Here is a 19,053-nt window from a genome sequence, read left to right on the forward strand (position 1 = left end):
GGTTGTCTTGTATGCTGCTGCGTAAGTGGTGTAATATGCCAGGGAGATTTGTATACACTTGCTATGAAAGTAATACGAAGCATGTGTTGTAGGCTGTGTGCCTAACCCTAATTGGTTCATTACGGCTCTTAAATTTAGCCTACAACCTGTTTTGAGAAATGTAATCAAATATTTTAAAGGCTTTCATTGCTTATGCCCCCTTTATCCTACGGTTCTGACTTAGTGTACGGGGAGAACACTAAGAATGGCCCATGATCTGAATTCTGTTGTATATTTCAGAAGTGCTGACCAAATAGTTGACTACGCCTGTCTTAATCGAAATTACGGATTGCCTCTTATGCCATAGTTTGTACATCTCAATTGTCAGCGGCAAACCACATGTTTAAGCAAGTTAGCTATGTTTTTTTGCAAAGGCAGTAAATGAGGCTGAATTAACTGTTTCGCTGCCAGACACGTCTCTGTTGATAGCCAGGTGTAGCACTGGTAAGATGTTGGTACAGTTATAGTGCAATTCATGTATTTAGTGTTGTGTAGTGGCTTAGCTGGCATGCATTTCACATTTTTTGGGGGCCCACCAAGATATACATGCTAAAATCGCCACTGCAACCTGAGCATGCCCAAATAAAGATCACACGTATCCTTAGTCTGGAGTTCATGCTTTATTTGAATAGTTTAGTAGGAAATTGCATGGCCTTTTCAGAGTAGGTCAAGTCAAACCCTTTTCAGTGAATCCTATTTCATGGCTCTTTGAAAGCTCACAGCTTGTTTTTACTCTCCCAATTATACCAAGTTATGTTAAATCAATACAGACCCAATTGACGTGTAAAATTCTGACAGACAGGTAACTTTTTTTAACCAGTGACCTTGCAAATACTTCGCAAGACTTTGGTGCTGATGTATTGCAATTCGATGTTCCAAACATTGCTCACCAATATTTTCCCCGTAGCTTACCTGGAACAATTTGTCACTTAACTAGCTTAGTGTCTCCCTTTATAGGGGTTGATTGTAACACAGCCTAGCTTTAATTACCTGCTATAGCTGACTAGTGCCAGTCCACAAACCTGAGGACACCACTGCTAAATGTAATTTGAGTTTAATTAAGTACCTAGTTTGCCTGGAACAGGGTCGTTCCTATTCACGAATTCAATCCAATTTATACAAAATCCTGATCAAATGCCTAATGAGCAAAGCCTGTAAAGGAGGATCATCCTGCTCTTCATTTCAGTAATCCTAGATATCTAGAAACCTATCTGGATTGGACTGAGGCAACATCACATGCAATCTTCACTGACAAAAGGGTTCAACATCCATTGTACTACCAGTAATATTAATTGTACATTAATATCATTTCACAAAGCAAATTCAGTGGCTGAGTATAACACTATCACATCAATATAAACAGGTTGCAAGTTCTTAATTCAATGGAACCAAAAGACCCAGTCCCCCTGAATACTGCTATTACACAAGTATGCATAATGCAATTCCAGAGATTTGATACATCCTGCCCAATCCATTGGTTTGGTCGTCTTTCTTACAGTCCAGTCCTGTATGCTTGTCACTAAAATGCATACAATTCTACCTTGAGGTTATCAAGGGATTTTATTCTGGATAAATAAAAGGTTGAAGAAACAGCAGTCACTTCCTTCTCACACCAAGATAATTATACATATTCAAGACTGCATATAAATGAAAGTCACAAAATAACCATGTATTGTACAGTCACGTACGTACTCCATGTACTATGATTGTCAAACAGTACAAAGAGTTCAATTTCATGATCGTTGTCACGAGCATATAGAAAAATACTAAACAATCCCTTTCAGTTCATCAGTTCAGGGAGGTCAGGAAAAATGTCTTCAACAAAAAAAAGCCATTCCATCCCTTTACTTGTGATGATCCTCTTCATTGTTTCTTTCCCCCTGCAAGAAAGGAAACGTTTGTGTGGGCAGATAAATGGTTCCAACAAATATGGTAGTAATTAGCTACATGGTTAGGTTACAGCCAAATATAGCCTTGGTTAAGTTAAGTAGCCTGGAAACCGTACTGATATCCTCCATTTCACAATCAGTTTGGATTCGAGGCTAGAAAAAAAACATGTCAAAGAATAAAATGGTGCCTGATGAGTGATTGCAGGGTGTTTGTAGTGATGTGGCCTACCTTGTGTTCCGCAGTCACATTCATTCCTGTGAGATGGAGCACTCCGCTATTTCGGAGTCTGGGGTGCTGCTACCGCTCCGATCACTGTACGTGTCCCTACGGTAATGGGATTCATATACTTACACCAACCTCTTCAACACAATATTTTGTATTAGAACGACATACTGTTGCTATAAAATGTCTAAGTTCCACGGCACAATATTAAATTGAGGCAGTTCTTGTAACTATGGCTGTCCATTCATTGCCAGCATGGCTGCAGTCTTTCTACAGCCCTACTGCTACATTTAACACAGGCTTACGACTCATTGATACTTGTATGGAATCATACTGATTCTAAGGGAATGTTCGGTGGTTACCGTGGAGACAGACGGCACCCCTTGTGCAGGTAGCTCTGTAGTTTCCCGGCTGATGCCAGCAGGAGGCCAAAGTAGGGAGGCGATGGTTTGATGGGGCGAGAGGTGAACTCAGGATGATACTGCACCCCTACGAAATAGGGATGATCTGGAAATCCAGCAGAAAAGGAGACGGTGCTGTAGTTCATGTGAGGTCTGGGTACAAAGGCACGAGCAAACCCGACCAACAACCACGTAGAGCTAATCTTTTGTCCACCCATACACATGATCCCTGACTCTCTCTCGCTCTTACCGTCTAGCTCGATGACTTCCATTCGCTCTCCTTCTACGTCTTGACCCACAAAGTGAAAGCCTTTCCCCTCAAAGTGCTCCTTCAACTCTGGGTTCACCTGAAACAGGAAACACAAGTTAAGCACACTGAACCACACCCACTATTGACATGTAGAGAGGGGATATACAGAGAGAGAAAGTGAACCTCTGACAAACCTCAAAGCGATGTCTGTGTCTCTCATCCACATACTCAACATCTCCGTAAAGTCGTCCTGCAATGAAACAACTATAAGCACAGAGCAGGTATATATGGTGTGATTATGACGGTGACTTTACTCTCAAAGTTCGGTCTCTTACTTAGAATACTGTTGGTGGTCTTGAAAATGGTCCGTCTCTTTCCCAGCCTCATGGTCCCGCCCATTTGCCCAGGATTGTGTTCTGGCATGTCAATCACCTAGAACGAAGCAATAAAGGAATATATTTGTTTGTTGGCCTTTACAACCAGTAAAGGGGAAGAGAGATCTTATGAAAGGGGAACCTACCACAGGATGCTTTGATTCGGGATCAAACTCTGTTGAGTTGGCGTCTTCCCATCCTAGCATGTTCCTGGCAAACTCACACACAGCCAGCTGCATCCCTAGACACACACCTGCAAACACATACCAGTCAGGTTAACACGGCGCACACACTAAAGTATGTGGACACTCATTAAAATTTGTGGATTTGGCTATTTCAGCCACACCCGTTGCTGACAGGTGTATAAAATAGAATAGTAGAATGGCCTTACTTAAGAGCTCAGTGACTTTCAACGTGAAACCGTCATAGGATGCCACCTTTTCAGTCAGTTCAGCAAATTTCGGCCCTGTTAGAGCTGCCCCAATCAACTGTAAGTGCTGTTATTGTGAAGTGGAAACGTCTAGGAGCAACAACGGCTCAGCCGCGAAGTGGTAGGACACACAAGCTCACAGAATGGGACAGCCGAGTGCTGAAGCGCGTAAAAATCGTCTGTCCTAGGTTGCAACACTCCCTACCGAGTTCCAAACTGCCTCTGGAAGCAACGTCAGCACAATAACTGTTCGTTGGGAGCTTCATGAAATGGGTTTCCATGGCCGAGCAGCCGCACACAAGCCTAAGATCACCATGCGCAATCCCAAGTGTCGGCTGGAGTGGTGTAAAGCTTGCCGCCATTGGACTCTGGAGCAGTGGAAATGCGTTCTCTGGAGTGATGAATAACGCTTCACCATCTGGCAGTCCGACAGACGAATCCAGTTTGGCGGAAGCCAGGAGAACGCTATCTGCCCCAATGCATAGTGCCAACTGTAAAGTTTGGTGGATGATAAATAATGGCCTGGGGCTGTTTTTCATGGTTCGGGATAGGCCCCTTAGTTCCAGTGAAGGGAAATCTTAACGCTACATCCTACAATGACATTCTAGACAATTCTGTGCTTCCAACTTTGTGGCAACAGTTTGGGGAAGGTCCTTTCCTGTTTCAGCATGACAATGCCCCCGTGCGAGGTCCATACAGAAATGGTTTGGAATAACTTGACTGGCCTGTACAGTGCCCTGACCTCAACCCCATCGAACACCTTTGAGATGAATTGGAACGCCAACTTCGAGCCAGACCTAATCACCCAACATCAGTGCCAGACCTCACTATTGCTCTTGTGGCTGAATGGAAGAAAGTCCCCGCAGCAATGTTCCAACATCTAGTGGAAAGCCTTCCCAGAAGAGTGGAGGCTGTTATAACAGCAAAGGGGGGACCAACTCCATAATAATGCCCATGATTTTGGAATGAGATGTTTGACGACCCCTTGTCCACATACTTTTGGCCATGTATTGTACATGAAGGATTATAGGAATAGAAAGCTTTAATGTTTTCCTTGCTGTAAAGATTATTGCATCATCATGACTGCCTGCCACTGATACAGCCCATTCGGTACCTAGGAAGGGTTTCTTCTGTTTGCGTGCCCAGTTGATAGCCTGAATCTTCCCTTCAGTCCCTCTGACTCCAAACCCTCCAGGTACCAGGATGCCACTGTGGAGAGAAACACCATAATGAACATAGACTCACTATACTGACCCCCTTTACTACTAGTACAACAGAGTCCAACTGATTCCCTGTGATGCCATAACTCAGTGTTTCACAAAACTCTTCTTGTACCCAGCCACTTCTACTTACTTGATGTATTTAAATTCAAGCATACCTGATTCAACTGGATAAATCAGGTGTGCTGGTACTGGACTACCGTAGGTAAAATAAGTAGAACTGGCTGGGGGTACAAGAAGCGGATTGGAAAACAATGCCATAGCAGGTGCCTGGACTCTACCATACTCACTCAGCACTGCAGAGTTTTTGCCACGCCTCGTGGTACTTCACAGGCTCCTCCGTCAGTGTGTTTGGCTCCAGGTCTGCTGAGTCAATATACTGAGAGAGAAATGTGGGGAGAGAGAGAAGGGGGAGAAGCGACAAGGAGTTGCTATTTTAGGCGTCTCAAGACACATGATAGGACGTATCTTATCCTAGTTATGACATGACTGCACAAACAAATAGACTTCAACATGCATTCACACTGTATAGCAGCAATCTTCTATCTCCAAAATAAAACCTATTCCTGAGGTCATCCAAGCCAGAGGAACAGTATAATTTAGCCTTGCTGTATAAGAAACAAAATAGAAAACCTGTGCACGGCAGTGCATCTTCAAGGTGCTTGTGGTTCTACGGCTGGTTTCCCCAGACACAGATTAAGCGTATTCTTGGACTAGAATGCACATTCTACTTTGAAGATGTTTCTTAGTCCAGGACTAGTCTTATTATATGTCCAGGAAACTGGCCTGTAGTGCCTTCCAAGTGTGTAGTTTGTACAAGTGTGTAGTTTGTGCGTGTTTACCTTGATCTCCAGTTTGTGGCTGATGGCTAGGGCCGAGTGTTCCAGAGCTTTGATGACTGACGCGTAGGAGTCTGTGAACTTGGTGTATTTCCCCACCAGGGCTATAGAACACTGCTCTAGGAGCCTGTCTGACCTGTGATTCAAACACACACCATAGGCAAGGTTATATGCCGCGTTCAAAGCAACTGGGAACTCAGAAATCTCCGACTTCAGTGCACTCAAGACAACAGGGAACTCAGGGAAAATTGTTTTGAACGGTCATCCAACTCGTAATTCCAAGTCGGAAACTGACATCTTTCTAGGGCTCCGACCTGAAGATCACTGATGTCATGATTTGACCTCGTTTCTTTCTTCGAGTTCCCAGTTGTCTTGAAAGCACCAATAATCTGAATACAGGTCACTCCATGGTGGTGCTGCAATAGAACAGGTGAATAGGCACAGTATCTCTGTATTTCTCACCCAGGCATGTTCTTTATCAAGGGTTCAAATCAAATTTTATTGGTCACATACACATGGTTAGCAGATGTTAATGCAAGTGTAGCGAAACGCTTGTGCTTCTAGTTCTGACAGTGCAGTAATATCTAACAAGTAATCTAACAATTTCCCAACAACTACCAAATACACAAATCTAAAAGGGGTGAATGAGAATATGTACATATAAATATATGGATGAGCAATGGCCGAGCGGCATAGGCAAGGTGCAATAGATGGTATAAAATACAGTATATACATATGAGTAATGTAAGATATGTAAACATTATTTAAAGTGGCATTGTTTAAAGTGACTAGTGATCCATTTATTAAAAGTGGCCAGTGATTGGATCTCAATGAGTTAGTGATTGCTGTTTAGCAGTCTGATGGCCTTAAGATAGAAGCTGTTTTTCCAGTCTCGGGCCCAGCTTGATGCACCTGTACTGACCTCGCCTTCTGGATGGTAGCAGTGTGAACAGGCAGTGGCTCGGGTGGTTGTTGTCCTTGATGATCTTTTTGGCCTTCCTGTGACATCGGGTGCTGTAGGTGTCAGAGGGCAGGTAGTTTAGCCCCGGTGATGCGTTGTGCAGACTGCATCACCTTCTGGAGAGTCTTGCGGATGAGGGCGGTGCGGTTGAGGGCGGTGCAGTTGCCATATCAGGCTGTGATACAGCCCGACAGGATGCTCTCGATTGTGCATGTGTAAAGTTTTTCAGAGTTTTAGGTGACAAGCCAAATTTCTTCACCTCCTGAGGTTGAAGGGGCGCTGTTGCGCCTTCACCACAGTCTGTGTGGGTGGACCATCTCAGTTTGTCTGTGATGTGTGCACTGAGGAACTTAACACGTTCCACCTTTTCCACTGCTGTCCCTTCAATGTGGATAGGGGGGGTGCTCCCTCTGCTGTTTCCTGAAGTCCACGATCTCTTTTTTTTGTTGACGTTAAGTGAGAGGTTGTTTTCCTGACACCACACTCCGAGTGCCCTCACCTCCTCCCTTGTAGGCTGTCTCGTCGTTGTTGGTAATCTACTGTTGTGTTATCTGCAAACTTGATGATTGAGTTGGGGGCGTGCATGGCCACGCAGTAGTGGGTGAACAGGAGGGGGCTGAGCACACACCCTTGTGGGGCCCCAGTGTTGAGGGTCAGCGAAGTGGAGATGTTGTTTCCTACCTTCACCACCTGGGGGCGGCCCGTCAGAAAGTCCAGGGCCCAATTGCACAGGGCAGGGTTGAGACCCAGGGCTTCCAGCTTGATGAGCTTGGAGGGTACTATGGTGTTGAATGCTGAGCTGTAGTCAACGAACAGCATTCTTACATTAGGTATTCCTCTTGTCCAGATGGGATAGGGCAGTGTGCCAGTGTGATGGCGATTGCGTCGTCTGTGGACCTGTTGGGGCGGTATGCAAACTGAAGTGGGTCTAGGGTGGCAGGTAAGGTGGAGGTGATATGATCCTTGACTAGTCTCTCAAACTACTTCATGATGACAGAAGTGAGTGATACCGGACAGTAGTCATTTAGTTCAGTTATCTTTGCCTTCTTGGGTACAGGAACAATGGTGGCCATCTTGAAGCATGTGGGGACAGCAGACTGGGATAGGGAGTGATTGAATATGTCCGTAAACAAACCAGCGCATGCTCTGAGGACGCGCCTAGGTATGCCGTCTGGGCCAGCAGCCTTGCGAGGTTCAACACGTTTAAATGTTTTACTCACGTTGGCCACGGAGGGGGAGAGGGGGCGTACGCAGTCCTTGTTAGTGGGGCGCGACGGTGGCACTGTATTAGCCTCAAAGCGGGCAAAGAAGGTGTTTAGTTTGTCTGGTAGCGTGACGCCGGTGTCCGTGACGTGGCTGGTTTTCTTTTTGTAGTCCGATTTCCTGTAGACCCCGCCACATATGTCTCATGTCTGTGCCATTGAATTGTGACTACACTTTGTCTCTGTACCGACATTTCGCTTGTTTGATTGCCTTGCGGAGGGAATAACTACACTGTTTATATTCAGTCATATTCCCAGACCTCTTTCAGTGGTTAAATGCGGTGGTTCGCGCTTTCAGTTTTGCGCGAATGCCACAATCCATCCACGGTTTCTGGTTAGGGTAGGTTTTAATAGTCAGTGGGTCCAACATCTCCAATGCACTTCTTTATAAACTCACTCACCGAGTCAGCGTATAGATCGATGTGGTTATCTGAGGCTGACTGGAACATATTCCGAGTGGTTAGACCAGCGTTGAATGGTGCTAGTCACTGGTACATCCTGTTTGAGTTTCTGCCTATAAGACGGTAGGAGCAAGATGGCGTCGTGGTCGGATTTTCCGAAGGGAGGGCGGGGGAGGTATTTGTATGCATTGCGGAAGTTAGAGTAGCAGTGGTTGAGTGTATTACACCCGTGCGTAGTGCAATCAATATGCTGATATAATTTAGGTAGCCTTGTTCTCAAATTTGCTTTGTTAAAATCCACAGCTACAATAAATGCAGCCTCAGGATATATGGTTTCCAGTTTACATAGAGTCTAGCGAAGTTCCTTTAGGGCCGTCTTGGTGTCTGCTTGAGGGGGAATGTACACAGCTGTGGCGATAACTGATGAGAATTCTCTTGGGAGAATTCTAATATGGCCGGCATTTGATTGTAAGGAATTCTAGGTTGGGTGAGCAGAAGGACTTGAGTTCCTGTATGTTGTTATGATTACACCATGAGTCGTTAATCATGAAGCATACAGCCCCGCCCTTCCTCTTCCCAGAGAGGAGTTTATCTCTGTCGGCGAGATGCATGGAGAAGCCCGGTGGCTGAACCGATTCCGACAACATATCCTGAGAAAGCCATGTTTCCGTGAAACTGAGAATGTTACAATCTCTGATGTCTCTCTGGAAGGCAACTCTTGCTCGAATTCTATCTACCTTGTTGAGAGACTGGACATTGGCGAGTAGTATACCCGGGGGCGGTGGGTGATGTGCACGTCTACGGAGCCTGACCAGGAGGCTGACCCGTCTGCCCTTCTGCGGCACCGTTGTTTTGAGTTGGCTTCTGGGATTAGGTCCATTGACCTGGGTGGTGGTCCAAACAGAGGATCCGCTTCGGGAAAGTCGTATTTCTGGTTGTAATGTTAGTAAGTTGAAATCGCTCTTATATCCAATAGTTCTTCCGGGCTGTATGTAATAATACTTAAGATTTCCTGGGGTAACAATTTAAGAAATAATACATTAAAAAAAACGAAATACTGCAGTTTTTTAAGGACTCGAAGCGAGGTGACCATCTCTGTCGGCGCCATCTGGTTCAAACTCAAATGTGGTGGGTCTAAATCAGGGCTGTTCAATTCCGGTCCTGGAGGGTCGAAACATCTGTTTTTTGTTTCTACCTGGTAGTTAATTACCCTCACCTGGTGTCCCAGCTCTGAATTAGTCCCTTATTCGAAGGACCAACATTGAACAGCCCTGGGCCCGGTTTCCCAAAAGCATCTTAAGGCCAAGTTCATCATTAGAACCATTGAGCTCAATGGGTCTAAATAATTGAGTGCTACCAGTCCCAGAGATTGCCTGCCCGCACACCTGTGAGACACACCCACCCACCTGTCAGACATCTCCTTCCACTTGGTAAGCATCTTCCTGGGGCGTGTCTCTATAGGAAGGTCTAGTCTCTGACAGAAGTAGCCTACCACCCCCTGGTCCTCCAGGAGCAAAGGCACTCTGTAGATGGACGACACGTCTGCCACGCAGATCACCTGGGGGAGGAGAGGAGAAAAGAGCTTAGGCACAACTAGATGTTTCACTGGATCTTCCTCCATTCATCTCTCCTCGCATCCTTCTCAAAAACACAGATGGAAAAGTCAATGGGGAGGAACCTTGGATATTTTCCCCCAATACGGTTGGGAAGGAGGCGAGGAGATAGGATGTGAGGCATCGCTGGGAAGACTTATTGTGCCAGTGTCGCGTTTCATCCTAGTGTGTGGCTGTAGGATCAGGTCTTACCTGTTCAGGTTCTACGTGACAGAACATGGAGATCTTCTCTTTGACAGAGTTCTCCAGGGGAGTGGAGCAGCGACACATGATCTGGAGGGAATTGACAACACAATTAGCTAACAGGCAATCCTTAAACACTAAATCTATAAAATGGACAGAAAAGTGGTTATGACTGTCATACCTTGCCACATTTAAGAGATGGTAGAAACTTGGTCAAATTTAAACTCACCAGATCAGGAGACAGGCCCAGTCCCCTGAGCTCTCTCACACTGTTCTGAGTGGGCTTGGTCTTCTGCTCTCCTGTGGCACTGGGCTGTGGGACCAGGCTGACGTGGATGTTACAGAAGTTCTCCCTCTTCACCTTAAACTGGAACTGCCTGAAGGCTTCGATGAAAGGCATGCTCTCGATGTCTCCCACGGTGCCACCTAGCTGCACACAGAAACAGACATACCGGGATACACAATTACACAGGAATACAACTAGTAACAACCCAGCCTGAAATGACTCCTCAAGTACATATGCCACACTAATATCAAACCAAGAAAGGGTATCAGGAAGTCATTGATCTAACCGTTTACCATAATCATAATATTTTACCTCGATGACACAGATCTGAGGCTCCACACCGTCATCGTCAACAGGTACTCTGGCCTGACGCATCACCCACTCCTGAATGGCATCAGTGATGTGGGGCACCACTGCAAAGGACACACCAAAAAGGCACAGTTAGTCTGGAGACGCATAGAAAATTACACAAGAGAACTTGATATATCATGTCCTTCCTCTTTGGTTTTTCGTAGGATATGGGACGGAGGTCAGTACTGCCATGCCAGAAAATCTAAATCAAATTCACCTCAACTATTCAACCAGTCTCTCTCCCATTATGACTTGGTTTTACCCTGTACAGTCTTTCCCAGGTAGTCTCCTCTCCTTGTTTATGACAGACTGGTAGATCTTCCTCTAACACCTGGTTATACTGTTTCTCCCCCAGTCATCCCAGGCTTATTCCACACCGTCTTATAGGTAGTCTTACCCTGTACAGTCTTTCCCAGGTAGTCTCCTCTCCTCTCCTTGTTGATGACAGACTGGTAGATCTTGCCGGTGGTCAGGTTGTTGTCTTTGGTCAGTCTGATGTCCAGGAACCTCTCGTAGTTCCCCAGGTCCAGATCCACCTCACCCCCATCGTCCAGCACGAACACCTCACCTGTAGAGAGACCAGAGGAACAGGGTTAAAACCCCTCACCTGTAGAGAGACCAGAGGAACAGGGTTAAAACCCCTCACCTGTAGAGACCAGAGGAACAGGGTTAAAACCCCTCACCTGTAGAGAGACTAGAGGAACAGGGTTAAAACCCCTCACCTGTAGAGAGACTAGAGGAACAGGGTTAAAACTCCTCACTTGTAGAGACCAGAGGAACAGGGTTAAAACCCCTCACCTGTAGAGACCAGAGGAACAGGGTTAAAACCCCTCACCTGTAGAGAGACTAGAGGAACAGGGTTAAAACCCCTCACCTGTAGAGACCAGAGGAACAGGGTTACAACTCCTCACCTGTAGAGACCAGAGGAACAGGGTTAAAACCCCTCACCTGTAGAGAGACTAGAGGAACAGGGTTAAAACCCCTCACCTGTAGAGACTAGAGGAACAGGGTTAAAACCCCTCACCTGTAGAGACCAGAGGAACAGGGTTTAAACCCCTCACCTGTAGAGACCAGAGGAACAGGGTTAAAACCCCTCACCTGTAGAGACCAGAGGAACAGGGTTACAACCCCTCACCTGTAGAGAGACTAGAGGAACAGGGTTAAAACCCCTCACCTGTAGAGACCAGAGGAACAGGGTTACAACCCCTCACCTGTAGAGAGACTAGAGGAACAGGGTTGCAACCCTTTACCTGTAGAGAGACTAGAGGAACAGGGTTAAAACCCCTCACCTGTAGAGAGACTAGAGGAACAGGGTTAAAACCCCTCACCTGTAGAGAGACCAGAGGAACGGGGTAACAACCCCTCACCTGTAGAGAGACTAGAGGAACGGGGTTGCAATCCCTCACCTGTAGAGAGACTAGAGGAACGGGGTTACAATCCCTCACCTGTAGAGAGACTAGAGGAACGGGGTTAAAACCCCTCACCTGTAGAGAGACCAGAGGAACGGGATTACAACCCCTCACCTGTAGAGAGACTAGAGGAACGGGGTTGCAACACCTCACCTGTAGAGACCAGAGGAACGGGGTTAAAACCCCTCACCTGTAGAGAGACTAGAGGAACAGGGTTAAAACCCCTCACCTGTAGAGAGACCAGAGGAACGGGGTTAAAACCCCTCACCTGTAGAGAGACCAGAGGAACGGGGTTAAAACCCCTCACCTGTAGAGAGACCAGAGGAACAGGGTTACAACCCCTCACCTGTAGAGACCAGAGGAACAGGGTTACAACCCCTCACCTGTAGAGAGACCAGAGGAACGGGGTTAAAACCCCTCACCTGTAGAGAGACCAGAGGAACAGGGTTACAACCCCTCACCTGTAGAGAGACCAGAGGAACGGGGTTAAAACCCCTCACCTGTAGAGACCAGAGGAACAGGGTTAAAACCCCTCACCTGTAGAGAGACCAGAGGAACGGGGTTAAAACCCCTCACCTGTAGAGACCAGAGGAACAGGGTTACAACCCCGCACCTGTAGAGAGACCAGAGGAACAGGGTTACAACCCCTCACCTGTAGAGAGACCAGAGGAACGGGGTTAAAACCCCTCACCTGTAGAGAGACCAGAGGAACAGGGTTACAACCCCGCACCTGTAGAGAGACCAGAGGAACGGGGTTAAAACCCCTCACCTGTAGAGAGACCAGAGGAACAGGGTTACAACCCCTCACCTGTAGAGAGACCAGAGGAACGGGGTTAAAACCCCTCACCTGTAGAGAGACCAGAGGAACAGGGTTACAACCCCGCACCTGTAGAGAGACCAGAGGAACAGGGTTACAACCCCTCACCTGTAGAGAGACCAGAGGAACGGGGTTAAAAACCCCTCACCTGTAGAGACCAGAGGAACGGGGTTAAAAACCCCTCACCTGAAAGAAGTAGAGTGGCATGGTTAAAACCCAACACACAAACAGCTGATTCTGCAAATTGTATTTGATTTTCATGCCTCCATCTGTGTGGATGTTGATCTAAACTCAGCAAAAAAAGAAACGTCCCTTTTTCAGGACCCTGTCTTTCAAAGATAATTCGTAAAAATCCAAATAACTTCACAGATCTTCATTGTAAAGCGTTTAAACACTGTTTCCCATGCTTGTTCAATGAACCATAAACAATTAATGAACATGCACCTTAGGAACGGTCGTTAAGACACTAACAGCTTACAGACGGTAGGCAATTAAGGTCACAGTTATGAAAACTTAGGACACTAAAGAGGCCTTTCTACTGACTCTGGAAAAACACAAAAAGAAAGATGCCCAGGGTCCCTGCTCATCTGCGTGAACATGCCTTAGGAATGCTGCAAGGAGGCATGAGGACTGCAGATGTGGCCAGGACAATAAATGGCAATGTCCGTACTGTGAGACGCCTATGACAGCGCTACAGGGAGACAGGACGGACAGCTGATCACCCTCGCAGTGGCAGACCACGTGTAACAACACCTGCACAGGATCGGTACATCCGAACATCACACCTGCGGGACAGGTACAGGATGGCAACAACAACTGCCCGAGTTACACCAGGAACGCACAATCCCTCCATCAGCACTCAGACTGTCCGCAATAGGCTGAGAGAGGCTGGACTGAGGGCTTGTAGGCCTGTTATAAGGCAGACCCTCACCAGACATCACCGGCAACAACGTCACCTATGGGCACAAACCCACCGTCGCTGGACCAGACAGGACTGGCAAAAAGTGCTCTTCACTGACAAGTCGCAGTTTTGTCTCATCGGGGGTGATGGTCGGAGTCGCATTTATCGTCGAAGGAATGAGCGTTACACCGAGGCCTGTACTCTGGAGCGGGATCGATTTGGAGGTGGAGGGTCCATCATGGGCTGGGGCGGTGTGTCACAGCATCATCGGACTGAGCTTGTTGTCATTGCAGGCAATCTCAACGCTGTGTGTTACAGGGAAGACATCCTCCTCCATCATGTGGTACCCTTCCTGCAGGCTCATCCTGACATGACCCTCCAGCATGACAATGCCACCAGCCATACTGCTCGTTCTGTGCGTGATTTCCTGCAACACAGGAATGTCAGTCTTCTGCCATGGCCAGCGAAGAGCCCGGATCTCAATCCCATTGAGCACGTCTGGGACCTGTTGGATAGGAGGGTGAGGGCTAGGGACATTCCCCCCAGAAATGTCTGGGAACTTGCAGGTGCCTTGGTGGAAGAGTGGGGTAACATCTCACAGCAAGAACTGGCAAATCTGGTTCAGTCCATGAGGAGGAGATGCACTGCAGTACTTAATGCAACTGGTGGCCACACCAGATACTGACTGTTACTTTTGATTTTGACCCCTCCTTTGTTCAGGGACACATTATTCAATTTCTGTTAGTCACATGTCTGTGGAACGTGTTCAGTTTGTCTCAGTTGTTGAATCTTGTTATGTTCATACAAATATTTACACATGTTAAGTTTGCTGAAAATAAACGTAGTTGACAGTGAGAGGATGTTTCTTTTTTTGCTGAGTTTAGATTATTGCTGTTGCTGTACACTTCTGCACACACACAACACCAAGATGAATTCCTAGTAACATTTATTGCATGGCAATAACGTTATAGGATTCTGACTACTGTGCTTGAGCAGAGTCATTCCATAACAAACTAAGAATAGCACTTGGGAGGTCTCATGGCACATAATACATTTACAGTGTAGTTTTCAACCTATTTCAGTTAGTTAGCATTTTCTTATGTTTCATGATCCTGGACTGTTGAGAAGCACTGGTGTAGATCATGTATTAGATCAAACTATTTTGTGAACAAAGTTACACAACACAGATGTCATAAACTGATGGGATACAGAACACAGAAATAGAATGACATTGTCATAGAATTCACTCTATTTCTATGATACAGAACATTTCCTGGACTCACCGTGCTCGTACGGAGAGAAGGTCCCAGCGTCTATGTTGATGTAGGGGTCGATCTTGATGGCAGTGACGCGCAGACCACATGACTTGAGGATGGTTCCCACGCTGGAGGCGATGATCCCCTTCCCGATGCCAGAGATGACGCCACCAGTGACCAGGATGTACTTCATTGTGGCACTGGGTAGGAGTAGGGCTGTGGCGGTCATGAAATTTTATCAGCTGGTTATTGTCACGCAAAAGACTGCCGGTTTCACAGTAACTGACCATTAATTAACATAAACATGTTTAGAATCTCCAGGCCTCCATGAATACAAACCACTGATGAGCATCTTTGGAACATCTACATTTAAAAAAAAGTCTAATAAATCAATTGAATATACACCATCACAATAAATCCATGATTTATTTTATTCAGGTCTAAAGAAACATTATGATATGAAGAAAATGTATTTCAGAAGAACAGAATATGAGTTGGTTTACTGTATGTTATCTGGCTATGTGCCATAGACTGTAGGCTTGTTCAGTTAGCAGACAATATATGTTTATAAGTCCTGAGCCATTATTTTATATGATTTTATAGTAAGAAGAATATAATTGAACTTTGCTGAATGAAATAGAAAGGACATTTTTCACATTCCAGAGCAAGTATGCATATGAAGTGTCTATGTTGAGTGTAAAAGTGATCATTTGAAACAGGTCCTATAAGATTTAGAGTTATTTCGCTACTTTAGTTGTGAATGATACAAACGAATGCCTTAGAAATCAAAAGATATATGGGCTGCATGATGCGACTAGAGACTATTGATGACTTGAGAAAGTCGCTAAAAAAGCTTGCGCTTTGTTCCTCAGGCTGCACACGCTGTTCTCTCTTCAAGTGATCATATTTTCACCCATCAGACTATTCTCAATTGAATCTAGTCTCTACTAATATGTAAAATTAGTTTTGATTTAGAATGGTCTATTATTACATGTGAAGGAACTGGAGCAGGGGGGAAAAGACATGTCATCCGTATGCACTGGAATAGTGAATGAGACCGCTTTCCCTCCTGCTTGTTTCTCAATCATGCTGGGTAGGCTACCCGTTATTTCACTCCATCCCACTGTTTGAGGAGCACACAGCTATTTCATTAAACTGTTGACACCCCCCCCCCTTTCTGCGCTCTTAAGAAAGGAATGAAGGAGAGAGGGGAGGAGATGGAAACACATGGTGGTGAGATATTCTGTAGCTAAAGGTAATGTCAGCCTATTAATTATGAAAATATAAAACATGCCCAATTACCAGGCTATTCAAAACCAAATGCACTATAATTGTAGGCCAACGCCGAATTTGTTTAATGTAGGTTACCAATTATGTATCAAAGAGATTAAATCAGCTTTATTAAATCGTTATTTTACTTCAGGTTTTCTTTCAGGATTCAGCTCATATATAGGCCTATGCATAAGCTAATATACACATGTGTGTTTTGAATGAATCATCACCTGGGAAAGGATGTCCATTTCATTATGTTTGAAACAACATCCACAAAGACCATGTTTTACACTCAATTTCAACTGGTTGTTAAACTTCTGTCTTCAAATTGATCAATCACAGTGAGGTGAGTTTTAAACGTATAAAAGTGTGATTTTCGATCCCATTTGCATTGGTGTCAGATTGGTTAGAGGGACAACAGAGCCCTGAGTGGAGTGCCAGGCCATTAGCGACCTGATGATCGTTAGCGAGGGTACTACTAACGTATGTCCAGAGTACATAAAAGGAGATTAACTGGACTCAATGGTCACAATATAATTTTACTGCGGTCATGACTGTGGGTGAGGCGGTAATAAGGTCACCTCAAACAGCCCTAGGTAGGAGGCAATAATACTGATTGTTGATCAACTGTAGTTGATTGATTATAGTATATACTTGAGGCGCCAGGTAGCCTAGAAGTTGGAGGTGCGCTAGCAACTGGAGAATTCCTGATTCCTGTCCACGTTATCACTGACCATGCGCGCGGAGGTACAGAACATGCAAAGACCACATAGTATGAGAAACTCCGGTACCGGGTAGAGAAGGCGCGCGCATCTGAGGAATCACGTTACTTTTTCGCTCACTTATTATTATTTGATTAATCTAGCTACTTTCAGTAAATGCAACAACGTAACGTTATAACTGTTTTGGTCGTTGAAAAACATCACACCAGTTGTAACACGAGTTACCTAGAAGTCTTGCAACATATAAAGTCACGATAGCTAGTTACTGGGCAGTTAGCTTTAATAGCTAGTTATCTAGCTATCCTATCCCATTAGCAATGGCTGTGAGCCACACTAGCTGGCCAGCGATCTAAACTGAATCATAGTCCAGTGCACGAATCGATGTACCACGCGCCCAAACCTACGTCCGATTACAGTGCGAGAAATATATACAATGCTTACTCCAAGGACACCTAAACCGAGGACTGCATCACACGTCAACTGAGCTAGCAAGGTAACAGTAGGCTACATCAGGGCTGCAGTTATGTTCACAAAGCATGTTTTTCAACTCACCAAAAATAAATGGTGCACTGCGGTCAAACGGCAAGTCTTCGAACTTGATTTTAAATTGTCAATGTATAGAACATTGATGTTTTCCTTCAAATCTCTAATAAAAAAAGTAATTGATTTAGAATGTAGCTAGCTACCATCCATCCACTCCAACACGTGTTGATTGGCCAATCTAATACTACTACCAGAGCCGTACAGAAAAGACAAACCCGTAAGGGGTGGTCGAGGACACCAAGATTGCGTAGGATCTGCGCATGCACCACGCTGGAAACGTAAATATTCTTCTTCTGCACGTGGCAGACTAGACACTGTGTTGCGTATTGCTGCCTTTCGCAGGTCGGAGTGCGGATTGCCCATTTTGGTCACCCCCCAAAAAGGGAAAAGAGGAATGGGAACATCTTAAATTCCACCACCATCGAACCCTGCACCTAAGCTCTATCCCCCAAACCCACCACCCCTACCCCATTACTTTGGCCCTAAATAATCCTAAACCAGGCTGTCTGCCTGGGGGGAATGGAACCCCTTCTCTCAAAACTTTCTGTAGATCTTCTGCACTAAAATCTCTCCCAACCAAATATTTCTCTGCTGCTGCAACTACCACGTCTATCTTCTGTGATTTCCGCTCTATCAATACAGTGCAGTTGATCACCATGGCTATAAATGGAAGAAATCCAACCTTACTAATTCATCTTCTCTGGCCTTCTCTCTTCAGGCCTAGTCAATGGGAGCCTCCCAGTCGACTCACCCTTGGGCTATCCTCTACTCTCTTCACTGCCTCAGCATAGGAAACTTTCTGCCCCACAAACACTGGCTCAACCGATCTCTCTCACAGGGCACTTTGGATCTCGAGATGCATGGGCCCCTCACAGTTGGCACACAGTGCTTTCTCTATACCGGCTGTGCACTCCCTCTGACTATGCCCTCCTGGACACTTCTCACATTGTGGGATCTCCCTTTTACACACTGCTGTGTCGGAATCCTTGGCACCTAAAGCACCGAAATGGGTTCGGAACATAGGCTGTCACAGAATAGTAGCAAATATAACCTAACCTGACCTTATCAGGAAGAAACTCTGTGTCAAAGATCAACAAGACAGACAGGGTATTCTCAGTCTTGCCATTGCCACCGGTTCTACGTCTCAGCAAACGGCGGGCGTCACAAACACTAGGAATATTCCTTTTCATTTGATACAAGTCTACACTCAATGCTACCCCACTGATCACCCCTTTTACCAGCACCCTGCTCAGGAGAGCAAAGCATACCACAGATTGAGCCCCAAGCCACTTGACTTGAAGAGCCAGCTTCGTCTGGGAGGCGGTAACAAAATGTTCTTTACCAAGCCCGACACAAAGTATGGGTAGGCCAAAAATCTGTAATCCACTATTTCCAAAAATCTCACTCCTAC

At 45.7% G+C, this 19,053-nt stretch overlaps 1 protein-coding gene across 2 annotated transcripts; it reads right to left on the reverse strand.

The window, feature by feature from the left end:
• Positions 1-644: 644 nt before the first annotated feature.
• On the reverse strand, positions 645-17,844 carry LOC120027373 (CTP synthase 1). Of its 2 annotated transcripts, XM_038972288.1 has the most exons (17): positions 17,652-17,844; positions 15,133-15,321; positions 11,120-11,290; positions 10,684-10,784; positions 10,315-10,515; positions 10,095-10,175; positions 9,696-9,847; positions 5,669-5,801; positions 5,117-5,205; positions 4,721-4,815; positions 3,323-3,429; positions 3,138-3,234; positions 2,997-3,052; positions 2,803-2,899; positions 2,514-2,658; positions 2,158-2,253; positions 645-1,919 (listed from the first exon to the last, which is right to left on the reverse strand). In XM_038972288.1, exons 2-16 carry the CDS (start codon positions 15,296-15,298, stop codon positions 2,178-2,180), a joined length of 1,767 nt encoding a protein of 588 aa, XP_038828216.1. In that variant the 5' UTR covers positions 15,299-15,321; positions 17,652-17,844; the 3' UTR covers positions 645-1,919; positions 2,158-2,177. The 2 variants fall into 2 exon arrangements, with proteins under 2 accessions (XP_038828216.1, XP_038828217.1); XM_038972289.1 differs by lacking the exons at positions 11,120-11,290; positions 15,133-15,321; positions 17,652-17,844 and adding an exon at positions 10,985-11,011.
• Between the last annotated feature and the right edge of the window lie 1,209 nt (positions 17,845-19,053).

Source organism: Salvelinus namaycush, chromosome 32, assembly GCF_016432855.1.
Source record: "Salvelinus namaycush isolate Seneca chromosome 32, SaNama_1.0, whole genome shotgun sequence".
NCBI lineage: Eukaryota > Metazoa > Chordata > Actinopteri > Salmoniformes > Salmonidae > Salvelinus > Salvelinus namaycush.